Genomic DNA, 20,320 nt, shown 5'->3' with positions numbered 1-20,320 from the left:
AAACTCTGAGCGAACATTTTAATTTGTTCATTTTGTCCCTCTAAATTAAATTTGACCTTTTGTCCATTCGACCTTTTGTTCCTCTAAGTTCAATTCGACCTTTTGTCCTTCGACCATTTATCCCTCTAAGTTCAATTCGACATTTTGTCCGTTCGACCCTTTGATTTTTGATCTTTTATCCTTCGACCTTTTGTCATAAATTCATTTGCCTATCCCTCTGGATACGCCCTCCCTTAAACAAAGGGTCCGTGAAGTTCACGTTGAAGCTAACAATTTTTGTATTTTCTACAACCCATTGACTACTCAACTGAACATCAAACAACCCGAAATTCAACCGGTATCACACTCCCTAACCATCTGCACATAATTCGATATACTTTCGCAGCAGGTTTTCCTCATTTTAACCTCCTCTGCGGTCTCGTTCTGCCTTCCTGAACATGCTAACCAAATCATCTCCCGGTTATTTCACCCAACCGATCGGTGGCACCCACGTCGCGCCAAACTGTTTCCATATGACAAACTAACAGGGCTCTTACGACGAAACCAAATATCTCGGAAGTCATTCACTTTCCCGATAAACCACGTGAAGTTCCGCGCCTACAGCAGACTGTAACCGCATTCCCAATTATAGCAACGCACCGATTCGTATACGAACGATGCAACCCGGCAAGAATCATATGTTGCCTGCTAATTTTAGAATTGTTCGATTGCACCGGTCGGTGGTGTTGGGAAATGCATCGCATCCCAGCATCATCTTGTGAAACTTTCACTTTTCTGGTCTGAGGTGGATAATCTTCACCGCGCTTGGCCTACGGGTACGTACGTCATTGCCGGTTACAACACCTATGCAGCTGTTCGACACGATCCGATAATTTGTTTAGGATGATAGATTCGAAGAAGTGCGTGACTCCTCGTTCCAATTTTATCGTCCCTATCTCCTATCATCCATCTCTGTTAGTTGAATGCATCGACTCATTTTTCCCCCCACTTGCTTTTTTCCTTCATTGCAGCCCAACGCTCAGCTCCCGGATACGAGCGCTCAGGATGAGCATGGAACAGGTACCCACGGTCACAACGCTACTGAGGGCGTCCCGAGATGCCAACGAGTACCTACTGAAGGAGGTGTTCCGGGACATTCTGGAGAATGGCATCTCGCGGGAGAATCTCAACTCGACAGATCGCAGTGGAAGGGTGAGTACAACCATCTCGGAATTGGTATGCACGCATAAGGGTAATCAATCAACCAACGACGGTACGGTACATCTTTAATCAGATCGGGATGAAACTTTTCCGCTTGCAACGGGGGTTTATCCGTTATAGAGTTATGGAGTGAACTGTCGTGGTGAAGACATACTGGCTCTTATTAGGGCTAATAAATTTCTGTGCCACTGCTACTCTGTTTTTCTGCGATGGTATACACAGGATGGTACTGTCCATGTAGGGAAAAAAAACATCACATTTGCACATAATTCCACAGTCAAGAGTGTCATGTGGGCGATAACTAACACATGGGAGGATAACTAGGCCGTCTGTGGTATTAAATAGAGAAGTTTGTTATTAGTGACATACTTGTTGCTTACCGGAGAGAGAGAGATAGAGACAAGATGCCTCGTGTCCATTGTTGTGTTGCGTTAGGTGGGTTTGTTGGATTGTGCTACGCCTTACTGAACCTGTTGGAAAAATTTATTGATAACCTGCAAATTTTTCGATGAAATATGAAAGCATATGATTCAAGTTTTTTTCCTCTATTCGGGACATAACACTACTGCGACCAGTAATTTGATCTATTGTCCTTAGTTTAGTCCATGTCGTATTACTCTATCACTATTGAGAAATGATGAAGTATTTGGTTTTGATACAGTTGTCATTCTTGCCTTCATAGGATCGAAGCGTGCCCTGCTTCAAAACGGACGCGAAAAAAATCTGCTGTCAAATTGCTCGTATATTATTGTATTCGTCGCGGTTTTCCAAATTTTATCTGAAGATGATTTGCCAGTTTTGAAAATGGATAAGTTTTTTGAAGAATAGTTTTTCTTTTTATGGTCGAAAGAAGGTTTTTTTCCAAGTGCATTTATGACCGGTATTCCGGACCTGATTCAACCAGTTTTACCACTATTTGATCCGGAAAACAACCAGCAAAATGGAGTGGCTGTTCAGTATGAAAATGTCTCCGGACGATATGATGCGCAAGAACCAGCGGGCTCTGAATAAAGCGATGCGGGATTTGGATCGGGAGAAGATGAAAATGGAACAGCAGGAAAAGAAGATCATCGCCGACATCAAAAAGCTGGCCAAAGAAAATCAGATGGATGCGGTCAAGATTATGGCAAAGGGTCTGGTCCGGACGCGACGGACTAAACATAACCACGAGCAATGACGAGGAACTGCATCCCAAACCTCATGATAAACAAGGAGCGGATGCATCCAACGAAACTTTTAAGCGCAAAAGAATCATTACCAACATAGGAGAAAATTCGGTAAGATCCTTCCATTGCATTATTTTATGATTCTTCAATATTGTACAAATATTTACACATTACACACAACTACACATAGTAACTCGGAGCGTTTGGTACGGTATGTCCACGCATGCTTCCACCCCTGTAGATTCAAGAAATGTTCCCATTCATTTCCAAGAATCATCTTTGCGGCAAATACAACGCAGTAGGCCTGGCCGTATTGATGTTTAATCATATCTCAGATATGCTGTAAACATAAATTAGACAAGAAAAATGATTAGACCTCATCCAACCTAATCATTTTCCAGGATGCTTTCTCGTACTGGCTGCGTTTGTATTAGTTTAGATTAGATAAGTTGTCGTTCTTGCCTTCATCGCAAGGAATCGATTCTAATTGAAAGGTCCCGCTATTTATACCCTTCGGAGTGTTGGAACACCCTCCAAAGGCACGCCCCTTTGTCAGTTAAAATTGGACTCCTTAGCAACAAAAATAATCAATGACACCGATAATGACCATGCATCTGAACCCTAGTCTTAACCACTTCAAACTGGGGAACAACGAATAGAAGATTAGGAATCACATAGGTGAAGACTAACTAACTCATTTTTGCCTTGTTTCAAGATCATCCTCGGTCCAGGCAACCCGAGGACTTATCACTATCAACAAGGCTTGAAAAGTAACAAGGACTAAGATGTGTTCCTTTCATTACTGAAAAATCCTGTTTCCCTAGTTTGAAGTAGTCAAGACTAGGAAGCGGTGATAGATCTTACATCCCGTAACGTACCATGAAAAGGTGATCTACCCACGTTACGAGCGATATAAAAATATGTATGCATACAGATCAATATATTTAATGTTTGTTGGAATTTTGTCTGCATGATGGATCATTCTGCAGAGATAAACCAGTCTACTGGTGAAAGTTTCTTAAATAAAGAAAACCAACCAACCTAATCATTCGTGGTCATATCAAATTGCTTGCTCAAATAAATTTCATCAGAGAGATCAAGAGATTGCCCTTTTTTGCGTTTAGGCATATGGTGGCAGAAGAAATTTTCTCCAAATCGACTTCGTAGCAGATTCCTATAAAAAACCGAAGGATCGGAGAGGAGTTTTCCAACTCGATATCCAAGCCGGATTACCTCAACTGTTCCTACAAGAATCGAAGGGGAATAAGAATCGAACAAAGTTGAAAATGTGTAGGTAATATTTCGAACTGCGAAGTGCAGCTTAAATGTGTCGTAGTTTTAGGTAGCTGTACATTTCCTTGAGCAAAAATCAAATTGCACGATGTGGGCTGCCGTACCACATGATCTCCCAGACAACCAGAATATTCAAAGTTGTTTCTGTGATGTACCAACATATATACAAACAAACAAATCGTATAGAATGCAAAAAAATGGTCCTATACCTTCAAAAGTGAAGGCCATATACGTGCAAATTTTGATTTCTTTTTTAAACGAGTTGATTTGACATTATATACGATTTAATCTGTAATAACAAATTCAATTTGAAAAGCCTTACGATGTAATCCGATTTAATTTTTTATACAGTACGATGGAAAAATGATTCATCGCATATACAGTACTGGACAAAATAAATCATACATCCATATAATTTTTCTTTGGAGCTCGATATATCAGGTAGATTTAAACATACAATAATGGTTTGTTCAGCAATACTTCTGTATGTTTTTCGCTAAAACTGTGCAGGTATAGAATATTCAATATATTGTATGACTTTCTCAATCATCATTTATAAGTTGTAAAAGGAGAATTTCGAGTTAGACAAAATAAATCATACGCCAGATTTCTTATTGAAAATTCATGTTTAATTCAACTTTCAACTTACATTTTAACATTCTCAGTATATGGTATAACCACCCTTTGCTTTCAACACTGCTTCCAACCGTCTTGGCATACTTTCGACGAGGTTTTCTAGATATCCTGAATCGATATTCTCCCACGCTGCTTCAAGTGCTTCAAAATAAACGTTTTAGTTGGAAACCGATGCTTTATCCACTTTGTTGTCCACAAATTCTCAATTGGGTTGAGATCGGGAGATTAGGAACGCCATTCCAGCGTTTTGATCCGATTTGATTTGAAAAATGCCGTTGTTTTCTTCGCTGTGTGCTTTGGGTCATTATCTTGTTCGAAAATGTAATTGGATTCCAGGCCAGTTTTCAGTAGCGAAACTTCCAGATTTTCACTTAACACGTCAATGTACACATCTGCAGTCATTATTCCCTTTATATGAGCCAAGCTTCCAACACCAGACCACGCAAATGCTCCCCATACCATGACATTTCCGCCTCCGTGTTTAACCGTCTTTTGAATGTATGGTTCCTCAAGAGCGTCACCGGAACCTCGCCAAACCCTTGATCGCCTTTTTTGTCCAAATAACTCAAATTTGCTTTCATTCCGAGTCTCATCCGTCCACAGAACTCGTTTCCAGAAGTCCACAGTCATTCCGGCGTACTTTTTAGCAAATTCCAGTCGCTTCCGTTGGTTCCGCTTATTGATAAAAGGACGCTTCGATGTCAAACAGCTTTTCAAACCGCTATCATTAAGTCACCGGCGAACAGTACGTCGACTTACATTGAGATCCATCGATTCCACAATATGCCTTGACGAATACTTCGGATTCTGCTTAGTCATTCGAACAATTCTGATGTCATCACGATTACTTGTCGCACGATGACGTCCTTGTCCGGATAAATTCCTCACAATTCCTCGTGTTTCGTACTTTTTCCATATGTGCTGAACAGCTCCAACTGAGATCGAGTACTTTTCGGCAATTTTCCGAAAAGAAATTCATTTTTCACGATCGCGAATCACCAAATTTCTAAAATCGAGCGAAATCTGCTTTCCCGACATTTTTCAATTTTCAAATGACGCAAACAAAACACCATGGTGCGATGCGCACGCTTCCCGGAACAAGAACTGTCAAATATTACGCCGTGATGCCAAATCTTCAGATTGTGTTTTTATTCGATGGCTAAAAAATAAAATCTTAGGAGGGGATGCACAAAAGTGAGCATAAATTTATTTAAATTTGTAACAAAAATAGCAGAATATTATACAAATTTTCATTCCGCTAATTGAATGCACCATGAGAAATACTTGAACTTTTCCGAATATACTGCTGAAATTGCGTGCAAAATAGCAAAAAATATGATGTAATGTACTTTTTTGGGTTGAGCGTATGATTTATTTTGTCCAGTACTGTAAGTCGGAAATCTATACGATTTAACTTAAACATAATGCGATGTATGTCATACTTATATGCGATGTTGACTTAAACTGTAAATGCAGTTGATCCGCCAAAATGCAGTTGATTGATTGATTGATTTATCTTTATTAGGGAGGCTTTATAACGGCGCCGGTGGTGTAGTGGTAAGCGTGATTACCTCTCACCCCAGCAGGCCTGGGTTCAATACCAGTCGGCGCCGCCGGGATGTTCTGAGGCATAACATCTCTGATCACGCCTTCCTTCGGATGGGAAGTAAAGCCGTTGGTCCCCGGTTCATGAGTTGATGGGTCGATAGGTAGGGTCCAGGTGTGGGAGCTGCCTTCCTGGCACGTCGGTAGCATTGGTGCTCAGCACGGAAAACAAGATCGACGGAAAAAACAAACCAAAGGAAAAAAAAAAAAAATAGGGAGGCTTTCAACCTGGGGCTGGTTCGCCTCCATAATGCAGTTGAAATACATTTTTACCCTTGATACCCCTAAGAAGAGTATACTAGGGTCGTTCGTATTTTAATATTATGTTCAAATCCAAACTCTCCGAATCATTCCACGAGTGCAAGGTCACATTGTCGATGAATTCCATTTACCGATGAGGCTAGCAATCGTCAACATTGAAACGACCTATCGCTGGCTAGCTCTCTGACCATTATCATCGTCCTCAGCAACAGCAAGGTACAAGTTGATCCGCTTCATACCGGTTCCACCGAGCAGCCATCACTGCTCTTCCATTTTGACAAGCTGACAATTATCCTGGGCAGTACAATGCTGAAATGAGAAATGGTGCCCTCGGAATGAAAGAAAAATTGCCACCAAGATAATCAGAAGCATCTATCAACATGTCCTTTGCATAATAGCATTACACCTTTCACTCGGTGCACGGAAGGCACAAATCACTATCATTCGTACGTTTGGTGAATCATGATCGAAACTAGCAGTGCAACGGAACGGAACGGAACAGCAAACATTCCGATGATTCGACATGCCTGTGATTTTTCCGTTCCAACTAAAGGGCATGCAGCCGTAAATAACCATGCGACTCCATTAGACGTTGCCGGTTCAATGGAGACGCAATGTATTTCCAGAAATTTTTCCGTGTCATCCGCGCATTGCAAATAAATTTAAGGTGATACGATCTAGCGTCCAAAAATCGGTTGACGTGCACTACCACTGCAAATTTCCTCGGACACCAGTGTAATTTCATGACATTTGCTTCTCCAAATTTGCTGCGTCGCAGCCAACATGAGGAAGCAGTTTTGGAGTGCAGTAATTCCTCCATATCAAGAGCAAATTTTCATTACGTCGAATGTAACAAAGGTAAACAAAGTCGAGCTATCAGTGTCAATCGATTCTCCTGCTATTACACTATATACTGTCCGAATATAGGATCAAATCCCATTTTTAAATTTATTTACCAGTCAAATTGCTTTTTGACGTAATCACCTTCCGATCAAAATAGTTTTCGATGTTACTTAAGTCACCCAATTTCTATGAAGATGCCGTTTGACTTAAGTAACAGCACTGAGAAACCCGTGAAAAGTGTACGTTCGTCGTTTCGCTTTCTCATTATTAAAGTGAATAAATCGAACTGTTTGTTGCTAAGATGATTTCGGTGGTCCTAAAATGATGAATGTGCTGCACGTAAGGAGACGTAATTGATAATTCTCCCGAATATCCTGGTAAATGCACTTTGACTTAAGGGGGTATTCCCGATCTTTTTTTTTTCAAAAAATCAAATTTTTTTTTTCACGTTTTTTTGTACTTTAGACTAGGGGAATTTACGTATTCTCGTCAATCTAAGCAGCGTCCGAACTTCTATAAGCGATTTCTCAGCGTCACACACATACATGACAGGTTTGTTTGTTGACATTTATCTGCTGCTTGCTGTTCTACCAATTCCAATCGACAGAATTGATTAAAACGGGTTGAACATGTTTTTACAACGCTACAAACTTCTCAGGTGAGAGTGACTATTGTCGGCAGTCTCTTTTTCTTCGGCACCCTTTCCATTTGAACTGCGTGTTAACCAGCTGTTCTATTATCGGCAACTCGAAATCAGCCGTATTTTGTAGTATGTATATTTAATTTAAAGAAAAATATGGTATAACAGGAATTCACAGTCGTAAAAATGTAATCAAATTGAAGCTGAAAATGTAAGGAATCGGCTTAATACATTCAGCGAAGAGTTTTGATGGGAAAATACAGTGAAATAAACGTTTCAATTTCGGTTGCCGAAAACAGTCAATGGGTGCCGAAGCCATAATTTACCCTATATACTTTCATCCCCCCAAGCCGTTTTCCGATCAGCGAATTCGGTGTCCAGGCATAGCTGACTAATGGTAAGAACCCCCAAAATGGTTTTAACTAAAGTCAAAACTTTAAACGCGTTTTTCTCGAAACCACATTTTTTTATCGGGCGAAGATTTTTCTCAGAAACTATAAGAGATATTGACTTGAATCTTTGCGCATTTTGTTCCTTATTAAATTCTTTGGAGCTTCTCCCACTTTCAGCCAAAAATATTACCATTTAACATTGTTTAAAGCACCTTAAAGCTGCAAAAAAGCGGGCTAAAACTCGCCTGTTTTTTCATATGGCCGCCATTTTGTTAATTTGCAAGATTTTTTGCTGCCAACGGGAGAAGCTCCAGAGAATCTTATGCAGATTATTAATTTCATCACGAAATCTGTTTCAGATGAAGCCGTTCCAGAGAAAAGTCTTCGCCCGTCCAGGCGTTTGCGGCGAACAGGGGTCTGTTTGCCGCCATTTTGTGACGTCAATAATGTCTTTTTTTGTGTCGAAAAAAATTTATTTGTAAACTTTAATGTTCAATAAACAAGAATCCCAAAGAGTAAGGCGCATTACTATTCATTTTCCTTGAAAAAAAATTAATTGAAAAACAGGCCGAAAAAAGGCAAAAGATTGGGAATACCCCCTTAAGTAACAATAGGGGCCACCAAACGACGTATAATAACTTTTGACTCAAAAACCAGTATTTTTTAGCATGAAAGCTAGCGATTTGCATTTGTATGATTAAAACCCTGCTAAATATGTTAAACATTGCTATCACTATGAGATTATATGTGTTTACTTGGAAATAGGAATAACTTTTCGGTCATCAAAACAAAACTTTATTTTTCTCTGATTGGTGCGAATGTTACTTACGACATAATGAAAATTTGCTCTTGATATATGCGATGTATAGTACCGTCCACCCACCGCTGTTTCTCGGCTGTCCTTCAACAAAGTACGCTGATTTTTAGCATGTGATAAGTGACATCCATAAATTAGATATCTACACAAAATCAGCTCAATTGATTGTACGATAGCCGATAGACAGCGGTGGGTGGACGGGGTACCACTCACCGCATAAATGAAGGGATTACTGCACTCCAGAAAAAGCGAAGTGGCATCCCAGCAACGGCTTTTCGAACGATACACCCGATTCCTCCGTTACATTGGAAACCACTTGAAACCGGGTGCCGGCAAGCGTAATAGGAAAAATGCTCATTAAGATTGTTTTTCTTCTCGATCGCAAAAAAAAGCGAAAAGGAAATATCGCAAGTATTAATTTCCCTTGTTGCTCCCTCGCAATAGGAATTTCCCTCCTTGCTGAAACTAATGCATGCGATGAAAAATTCATTGATTGCCATTTACGAAGAAAAAACAATCTGCGCACATCTCAACTTTGGCATCACACAATTATTATATTGTAAACAGTCGAGTACGAGTGGTTTGCTGATGACCCTATTACTGCATTCCGGAACGGCGGCAACAATACGTTCGGATGAAAATTGATTTATTTACTTTCCGGTCTCAACTTTCGCCAGTCCGTGGGGGTGGATTTCTCCGACTGCCTGTCGATTCTGAACAAGTGAACTACATACATACATGCTACACATATGTACGTTTTGAATAAACCGACTGGCAGCTTGTGCCAGTCTGAGTCACGACTTGTTTTGACTGTTAATGCGACAACAAAACAACACAGTCGCAGTGCAAGACATATGCCAGTGACTCCCGTCCCGATCCAGATGAAGGAAATTAATTTTTGTTTGATTAAACAAAATGGACGTTAGTTTGAACCCACATACACAAACGGTATGTCCAGAAATTGAAATGGCTTTGCGCGCTAATGCTTTATTGCAGCCTGGTTACGTGTGATTGATGCGATTTTTACGACTTATTATTGTTTATCGGATCAGTCATGGTCGTTTACGACAGTTGCCACGTGCTTTAACTGCCGAATTAGGAAGGGGTGCCGGCATTACTGGGAAAAGTGGGATTGGGTTAATTTATTTACACGAAGAAATACTGCTAACTACGAAACGAAAAGGAAGTGCCAAAACGATTGTTATTCCATCGTCGTTTAGGATCTGAAAATCTACAGAGGACAATCGTCATTACTCATTAATTTTTATTCATCATATGATCATCCTGATTTCATACAGAGTCGATGTTATAATAAGAGTCCCGCCAAGAGAAAATGTTGCGAACAAGCATCACTGTTTGTGATTTATTTTTAGTCAGAGTAAACGGCAACCAGATTTTTTTGCGTTAGCATCGGATGACTTTCATTCAGAATTGAAAATTTTCATGTCGATAACGGAGCTTCTGGGAGTCAAAAACAATTATAGATCCTGAAAAATTTTCAAACAAGTGCTTGGCATAACTTATAAATACCACAATATACTAAGTAAATCGAAGTAATGTTTTTCATCTAAAATTACTAAATTTTTTTTTTTTTTTATTATTATAGTCACTTTAACACTCTTGGGTTATTCGCGACTTGTCCGGGGGTGAGATTTGTACTCGGGACTTTGGCGTGAGAGGTATGGATGTTAACCATTACGCCGGGGTCGCCCCCTAAAATTACTAAAATATTGTCAGTAATGAATGCAATACTTAGTAGTTCACTGGCTGTGGAAACAATTATGTTTATTTACTTGGCTTGTTTGGTACCTGGGACTCCTATTATAACATTGACTCTGATTTCATGTACCCACATACCACCAATACAATAAGGTGGGAAAAAAGTTCGTGCAAAATAAAACTCAATGTGTTGACACTTTTTTGGAAGGTCTGCAAACTTTTCCCCAAAAAATCATAAAAATGGGTGACGTTTTCGAAGAGCTACAGGCAAAAGTTTGTTTCGTCATCATAAATTATAACATTTGTACCAAACTTGGGCATAGACCTGCCTTGATATGCCTGTGTTGCCGATCGTTGACACACAATATCAGTTCTCAAAAGGTATCCATGGCTGGGTGAAAAGGTATTAATAAATTTGAGTAACTTGTAACCTGAAGCTAAGTTCAAATGCAAACGTTAAATATTCGTAACTGATTTTGTAAACAATAACTGTAAACATCAAGTTGTCGAAATAAGCTATCTGCCCCCACTTTAACTAACTCGAGATGTTACATCACTATAAGGTAGGGCAAAATTTCCTGAGGGAAAAGGCATAAATGACGTAGCGTTTTAGGGTGACCAGCCATTTAGAAAAACACATGAAAAGAGGCGGGGGACCATAGTTGGTTCTCCATGAAACGTAAACAAACTTTAAACGTTTGTATACATTTGATGGAGCACCAACTTTGGACCCCGTCCCTCTTATAGCGTATTTATCTACATGGCTGATCATCCTAATATGCTGCGTCATTTATAATTGTCCCCTTTCTTTTGTCTTTTGTCTCTCTTTATTAGTTTTTGTTTGTCTTGTCCCCAGTCTCGATGAGTCTCATCGTCGCCGACTGGTCACCATAGTCGGTTGAACTCCAGACGAATCTAGAACCGGTAGTGCCGGTCATAATTGTGACAACGATCTGATGATCAGGGGTTGAAACAGTTGACGTTTTTTACTACACTCACTTCTTTGTCGTGCGCGACAGTCTGTTTGTATTCGAACACTCATTCTCTACCGTCGTCTCTCTCACACAACACGAGCGGTAGAATAACATTCGAGCTAAAAGAAAATTATCAAAATAGCTAGGGAAGAGCGCTACTTCGTCGTAATCGCCCATTTCCGTTCTATCGAGCAGAAATCATCAATAATATCAATGATTTCACAATGCACAAAACAATAATACGTTTGTTCCGATGCGTTAGTTCATTAGCTACAACATAAATCCTATTAGAGCGCATTGTATGCATATTTACGCTCATTGTTCTCAAAACAAAAGAAGCGCTCCTAGCGAATCCCCTTTTTCTCTGTTTATCCGTAGGACGAAGGAAATCTAATGGCGTTTCAATGCGTTTGGACGGAATTGAAACGCGTAGGACGAATTTAGAAGCAAGAAGCAGTGTTAGATTTTTAATAATATCTCAACATTGTTTGACTCTTTATCAAATCCAACGGTTTGTATGGAAAGGTGGATAAATTTAGAAGTTATCTTTGATGAAAACATTCCATGTTTTGTTCAAACCCTTTCCAAAAAGCGTGGTAAAGTGCGCGATGTTCTTAGTAGGACGGAAATTAGATCAAAAACCCTATCATATGACATGTGTGATTTCGTTGTAATTCCTCAATTTGGTGTAAATCAAACCATTTCTGATCAGAAATATTATTACTATGACATCATTGCTTGTTATTTTCAGAATTCACACAAGCACACCATCAGCAGCTCTTATTATGAGAAAAACTAAAATACATACATTCGCGACGGTCTTCGGCGACAGTGTCGTATGACAGAGCCTGTCATACGACATTTTAGTTTGGTACTGTACTATGATAGCTTGCTTTGCAAGTGTCGGAGGCAAAGGCAGTCAATTATCACAGAAAATGTGTCGACTACCGTGGCCGCTTACAAGACTGCTGATGATACAACGAAACCCCACCCCAAGCTCCTCCCCTGATCCAATCCTTTGATAATGTACCCCTCTAACCTCGGCTAAACCGCAAGTTTTCGGCTCAACTCCTACTAGACATAGAAATAGTGAATTTTGGGGGGTATGAAAATCTATAAATCGATTTATCTCCGTAAATACGGCTCTAATCGAGATTTGGGGCGTTTTTCTGTGTCAGAATTTTTTCCCGAAAAAAAATGTCCCAACCCATTATTTTCAGGGTGGCGGGTATGAAAATCTTTAAATCGATTTATCTCCGTGAATACGGCAATAATCGAGATTTGGAGCGTTTTTAGGTGTCAGAAAGTTTTTCCCGAAAAAATGTTCCAACCCTTTATTATCATGCTGGCGGGTATGAAAATCTTTAAATCGATTTATCTCCATAAGTACGGCTCTAAACGAGATTTGGAGCGTATTTAGGTGTCAGCAATTTGAATGAACGGCTCCGTAAAACTAACATAATTGAGCCTTCCAAATAAACGAACTATATAAATCAAATAGCATCTTCCCTGAGTAGTTGCCATTGGCTCATCTCACATGTAAACAATGATTCTATGTTCGAGTAGTTTACACCCAACCTCAACGTCAAACAACTCAATAAAAGTTTAACTTCACTTACTGAATATTCACGCATGTGCCGGGTGCCCATGAAATAGGTTTACTAGGAAAAGTGCAATCGAATTTGGATTGCGAAAAACCAAAAAAAGTTTTACTTGGGAAAGTGCAATCGAATTTTGATTACGAGAAGCAAAGTCATTTTTTTTGGATAAGCGAAATAGAATGTGGATTACAAGAAGCAAAGATTAATTTTACTTGGAAAAGTGCAATTGATTTTGGATAACGAGAATCAAAGTCAAATTTTACATGGAAAATCACAACCGAATTTGGATTATGAGAAGCTAAATCAAATATTACTAGGAAAAGAGCAATCGATTTTAGATTACGATAAGCGAGGTTATATTTTTCTTGGAAAAGCGCAATCGACTTTGGATTACGAGAAGCAAAGTCAAATTATATATGGAAAATCGTAATCGAATGTGAATTACAAAAGCTAAAAAGAATTTTATTAGGAAAATTGCTATCTAATTTGAATTACGCAAAGTGAAAACAAGTTTTACTTGGGAAAGTTCAATCGAATTTGGATTACGAGAAGCAAAGTCAAATATTACATGGAAAATCGCAATCGAAATTGGATCATGAGAAGCGAAAACAAATTTTACTTGGAACAACGTTATCTTATTCGGGCTATGATATATTACTTGGATATTTTACTTGGAAAATCGCAATCGAAATTGGATCATGAGAAGCGAAGTCAAATTTTAGTTGAAAAATCGCAATCGAATTTGAATTATAAGAAGCGAAAAACAAATTATTTGGAAAAGCGCAATAGATTTTGGATATCGAGAAGCAAAGTCAAATTTTACTTGGAAAAGCAAAATCTAATTTAGATTACGGAAAATGAAAACAAGGTTTACTTGGATAAGTGCAATCGAATTTGATTTACGAGAAGCGAAGTCAAATTTTACTTGGAAAAGCGCAATCGACTTTGGATTATGATAAACGAAGTCAAATTTTATTTGCAACCTTACATATACCGTATGCGTGATAATGTTTGCAACCATTGAGCATTGTCAAAATTTAAAAAAAATATGAAAAATTTCGAATTCGAGTTTTTTTTATTTATTCAAAGGGAGGATGTTTCTCAGAGTCTTAAACTTTGTTAATCAATGATCGAGTTTCCACTTGCTGCAATTACGGCCTCCACACGCTTCTGGAATGCACGGTAGGTTCTAATAATGTAGTCTGGATCCATTTCTCTCCAGGTACGGGTCAATGTTTGTCTGAGGCTTGCTGTACTCGGGTGGCGTTTAGAACAGGCCTTGGCCTTCATGATGCGCCATATTGAGTAATTCATCGGATTAAGATCGGGGCTGAATGGCGGCCACACATCCTTCGCAGCGATAACCCTCGGAACCCGAGCTGACCTCGGACGACCTGTGGCCACCTTCGCGGATAGTTGTCCTTTCTTTTCTCGGTCTAAAACTCTTTTGACGGTCCACCGGGACACTCCCACGGCGATTGAAATGTCTTTGTTCGACATTTGCGCGTGGGACAAATCACGAATACGCTGCCACTTCGTCATGGTGCAACTGTCAAACTAAGTAAATTATTTTCTTTTATACACAGCCTACTACGGTATGAGCTATAGGTTACGTGCATGCAAAGAAAACCAAGGCATTGTATGCACAGGTGAAACGGGAACCTTATTTATACGATGGTGCAAACATTATCACGCATACGGTAGAGGCGCCGGTGGTGGTGTAGTGATAAGCGTGATTGCCTCTCACCCCAAAAAGCGTGGGTGAAATCCCAGTCGGCGCCGCTGGAATTTTCTGAGGCATAAAATCTCTGATCACGGGAAGTAAAGCCGTTGGTCCCCGCGGTTCATGAGTTGATGATGGGTCGAGCTCTGCCTCCCTGGCGTCGGTAGCATTGGTACCTACTCAGTACGGATAACAAGATCGACGGAAAACAAAAATAATTCTGTTCATAGATCGTTAAAAATACGCCTAAATGTAGGCAAGTGACATAAGTTGTATCATAAAATCATTTTTGCACGGCCAACTACAACAACTCAGCGACTGAATTCTATTGACTCAGAGCATTTTCTTTCCATATGAAATTTACTCATATTTGGAAAAAAAAACTGCAGTTCCTAATTAGCTATGCGTAATTGCTGTTTTTTTTCAAACATGAGTAAATTTCATATGGAAAGAAAAGGCTCTGAGTCAATAGAATTCAGTCGCTGAGTTGTTGTAGTTGGCCGTGCACAAATGATTTTATGATAAAACTTATGTCAATTGCCTATATTTAAGCGTATTTGACTATCTTTCAACAGATGTTTTTGTTTTCCGTCGATCTTGATTTCCGTAGTTGGCCATGTATGATACTAAATCTACAGGCCTGGGTTCAATACCAGTCGGCGCCGCCGGGATGTTCTGAGGCATAACATCTCTGATCACGCCTTCCTTCGGATGGGAAGTAAAGCCGTTAGTCCCCGGTTCATGAGTTGATGGGTCGATAGGTAGGGTCCAGGTGTGGGAGCTGCCTTCCTGGCACGTCGGTAGCATTGGTGCTCAGCACGGAAAACAAGATCGACGGAAAAAACAAACCAATGGAAAAAAAAATAAATAAATATACAGATAAACAGACATAACTCTTAGAAGAAAATTCTTCAACAAATACCGTCAAGCTTATGTCAGCACACTAGCACCTTCTATCCTGTACATTCCCAAGCATTGATTTGCTACCGGAGCTTCCTTCGGCATGCAATGTTTTTACCAATGTCCTTTCCCTCGTTCGGTCAACACGATCAACTGTGTTGGGTGAAAACAAAACAGATGGCAGTCAGTGATTGAGTTCCACGGAATTTTCAGAATGGACCCGAAGAAATTTACAGAAGCTATGTCTTTTTTGTAAGAATGTAGGTTTTGTTTGATTAGTGTGATTTTTTTCTATTGCTGGAAATAAGTGTTTAAAGTGGTAATGTAACACTTATGAGTGGTCTTTCGAACTCCATCCGTCTTTCAAATGTGTACACAGCACACATAGGGGAAATGGCTCTTATGTTGGCCTATGGATTTAAGATTGGGTCCATGGCTAAAAATCTGTTATTTATCAATTTTATCTAGATGAACGCGACGGTACTTATGGATATTTTTGGTCGCTATTGAAAATATATTGATGTTCAATAAATGAACATGAACAACAATATTATACTCATCAAAATAAATTTGTTTGCAAATTCTGTACACATCGCGTAATATTATAAAACCAGATTACAAGAGGAATGAATGTGCAGCATCAGATTAGATAAGCTATGTATCCCCAGTTAAGAATTTCCTTCCACTGATCTGCTCTTATCATTCCAGGATTGAATGTCTCTTTGTATATTTCTTGTATTAATCCCATAATCGATTCACTGGTCATGATTCCATTCATAGTATTTGGGGAAAGGTATTCAATTAGTTTGATTTTGAGAAAATCTTTAGTAAAATGTGGTTCTGAGAATATGTGTCTTTTATATCTACCAAAATGAACTGATAATTTATAATTTGATTGTGGTTCAATTTTGGAAATTTACTGATTTTTAAAAACATTAATAGAAGATTCTGAAGAGGGAATGTAACAACTATCATCGTTATCTGCAGAATGGACTGTGGGCGTTAGAGAATTTATTTGAACTCGGGGTAATGCATCAGCAACTACGTTAGATTAACCTTTTTTGTAGAACATTTGATAATCATGCTCTTCAATATAAGCTTTCCAACGCTTCAGCTTAGCATTTACGTTTTTAGGAGAAAGTGCAAACGTTAGCGGCATATGATCTGTATAGATAATTATTTTTGCACCGTAAATAAAATTTCTGGACGAATTCAATGCCCAAACTATTGCTAATAACTCCTTTTCGTTAGTAGCATAGTTTTCTTCGGTTGATGATAAAGATTTTGAAATAAAAGATATCGGTCTTTCTCCTTCTATAGTTGATTGAGAAAGAACAGCACCTAATGCTTTAGCAGAAGCATCGGTAGTCAAAATAAACTCTTTTGAAAAATCTGGAAATATTAAAACATCTTCAGCAGATAAAATGTTTCGAATTGTATCAAAAGCCTGAACTACTTCGTCGTTAAAATCTATTTTGAAATTTTTGGACTCATACTTTGAAATACGGCGATGGCCATCCTCACCTCTTAAAAGGTTCGTCAAGGGTTTTGCAAGTTTTGCGTAATACCCTGAAAGGCCAAGAAACATTCGTAATTCTTCAAGATTCTTTGGTTGGGGATATTTTTGGACAGCCTCAACTTTCTTGGGATTTGGTTTAAGTCTATTGTTACTGACGATAAATCCTAAAAACTCAACTTCAGTTTTCATAAATTCAGATTTATCAGGCTGAATACGAAAACTAGCATTTTTCAAAGTATTAAATATTGTTTCTAGATTCTGTAAATGTTCTTCAAGGGTTTCTCCAAATATTATTATGTCATCTATATAGACATAACATATTTTTCCAATATGTTCACGAAGAACGTCATCCATGACACGTTGAAAAAATCCTGGAGCATTCTTCAGTCCAAATGGCATACGTACAAATTCGTATTTGCCATTATTTACAGAAAAGGCAGTTTTCTCTATGTCTTTTTCTGTAATAGGTACTTGATGAAAGCCTGACGCTAAATCTATGGTTGTGAAATACTTACTTTTACCTAAATTTGCAAGTACTGTTGATGTGTCTGGAATAGGGTATTTATCACTGATGGTTTTACTGTTTAGCTTGCGATAATCAATAACCATACGATACTTTCTTTCATTAGATGCATCCATTTTCTTTCGCACAATCCATATTGGAAAATTGAATGGTGATTTTGACGGTCGGATAATTCCATCGTTCAGTAGCTTTGTAATCTGCTTTTCGACTTCTTCTTTGAGTGCTTGTAGATAGGGGTAAGTTTTGGAATATACTGAGTTGTTATTTGTTGTCCTAATTTCAGCTTTTACTCTTGTTGTGAATGGTAGGTTTTCATCTGCTGGCTGGAATAAATCTAGATGTTTTAGTAATACATTTTTCAAAAGTTGTTTTTCAATTGGTTGTAAATGATTATCTCTTACTTGAATTTTATTTACCTGTTGTAGCTGATATTGTAATAACGGTATCACGTGTTGTTTATTCAATATTAATTTGTCACAAGATGTATCAATGACTGCGTTTAATTCCTTCAATGTATCATGTCCAATGATTGCATCAAAGCTTTTCAATTTATCCATATGAAAAAAATTAACTTCAATAACAGAATATGGTTTGAAAAATTTTGTTCTTGAATATTTAGTAATATGAATGTCTCCACCCACGGAAGAAACTGAGAATGGTTTCTTAACTTTATGGGATATTTTGACATAAATATTTTGGATGAATAAAATTTTTATTTGATCCAGTATCTATAAGAATGTTTAAAGGTTCAGTAACATTACCATAGAAAAGGAAATATGGTAATGTTGAATCTAGTCTAAAAAATTAAGTTCTGCAAATTCTTCTTTTTCATTACAAAGGGTTTCTTGAGTTTCAATTGCTTTAATGTATCTTTCAAATGAAGTTTCATTCCCATTTTCATCATACGGTTGCTGAAAATAGGGTTTCTGTTACTTCATGATTTTCTTCGGATTGGTCAGGTAGTTGTTCCTGGAATCCTGGGTACTCATATTGAATTGTCTTGGTCTCTTCAAAGGAAAACCTGCTGGACGATTTCCGTAATTTATTTGTCGGGATTTAATTGATGTATCTACTTCCATCGGAACGGGTTTATCTAAAGGTTTCTGGAAAGGATTTCTTTGTGGAAAATGTGGAATTTGTTGTGGATAGCTATTATATGGCACATTTCTCGGTGGTAGTATAGGAGGTAATGTGTATCTATGTTGGTATTGAGGAGGTATGTATTTGGGCTGTAGCATTCTTCACGGGAAAAAATCCGATCTTCGAAATGAGAAAAATGACTCATAATTTCATGAACACAGCGTATTTTTATGTTATGAAAATACACCATGAATAATATTCATGATATCATGAGCAACTTTTGCGTAACGCAGCAAAGATTTCCAAAATCATGAATCATCAGAGTTGAAATTATGAGCTAAATTCATGGGTTTAACTGTTAACCAAAAAATGTAAAAAGAATAAAATAAAGCAACAGACTGGATTCGAACCAAGAACCCAGCGATCATTAAACCCATACCTTGACCACTAGACTATAAGTACTTGTATAAGATGGAAGGCAAAAGGCGTATTACAGATACCTATGTAGTGCGGTTTATGAATACGGTTTGCCAAGTACGTGTAACGCTTGTAGCGGTCTTGATTCCTCTGCATTATGGAATCATGAATTTCCATCCCAAAATCATGAATCATTGTTACGACTTCATGGGATGGCAAGTTTTTTCATTTCATGAAAATGGAATCGGATTTGTTTCCGTGTTGGTTGCAATAGACTTATGGGAATTCGTGGAATGTTTATAGGTTTTGGAGGTTGTGGTATTTGATTTCGTGGTCCAAATGTTTCTTCGTAAATTTTTGGTCTTGCCAAAAATTTACGAAATTCCATGTTTTGGAATGTTATACAGTATGCATATGCTGTTTGTAATGAATCTACATCTGCATTCTTTAGGAATTTTCCAACTTCATCTAAACCTCTGATGAAAGCATCAACGGCCTTTCGATTATATAAAGATAATATAGATTTTGCAGCTTCTGGATGAGCAAACTGATCATCTGTAGCTACACAATTTGAGATTAATGAGAGAATCTTATTAATTTCATTATAAAATTCTTCCATCGATCTTCCTTTCTGGCAACTATTAGAAAGCTGGTAATCTAATGTTCCTAAATCTCTCTTCTCTCCGTAATATGTCACCAATGTTCTCTTGATCAGGTTCCAATTCATGTTCACATTAGATGATACTAAAGCATCGTTTGCTTCACCTCTGATTTTTCGCCTGATTGTTTTACATATTACGTGAAACTTATTTCTTTTATCCACTGAACTATTTTGATCTGGCTGGTATAATTTAACCAAACCTTCAGCATCTCGGAGCCATACGTTCAACTCACTTGGATCACCTGTGAAAATAGGGAGATCCTTTACGAGATCCGGAATTTTTTCTATGGAATCTGGATTTACAGGTATGCCATTAACATCTGTTAAATACAATGGTGGATCTGAAATGT

General features: G+C 38.3%; 1 protein-coding gene across 2 annotated transcripts in view; it reads left to right on the top strand.

The window, feature by feature from the left end:
• LOC135714342 (uncharacterized) overlaps window positions 1-20,320 on the top strand; it is a 123,711-nt gene that overhangs the window by 89,844 nt on the left and 13,547 nt on the right. For both annotated transcript variants that reach the window (XM_065237684.1, XM_065237685.1), the window contains exon 4: window positions 1,011-1,191. In XM_065237684.1, coding sequence (XP_065093756.1) covers window positions 1,011-1,191 — 181 coding nt within the window. The remainder of the gene's footprint in view (window positions 1-1,010; window positions 1,192-20,320) is intronic.

Source organism: Ochlerotatus camptorhynchus, unplaced genomic scaffold (genome assembly GCF_037179485.1).
Source record: "Ochlerotatus camptorhynchus isolate MF236.1 unplaced genomic scaffold, CSIRO-AGI_Acam_v1.1 ptg000639l, whole genome shotgun sequence".
NCBI classification, from domain to species: domain Eukaryota; kingdom Metazoa; phylum Arthropoda; class Insecta; order Diptera; family Culicidae; genus Ochlerotatus; species Ochlerotatus camptorhynchus.
The sequence above is the reverse complement of the archived record's forward strand: the minus strand, read 5'-3'. Positions and strand labels throughout refer to the sequence as shown.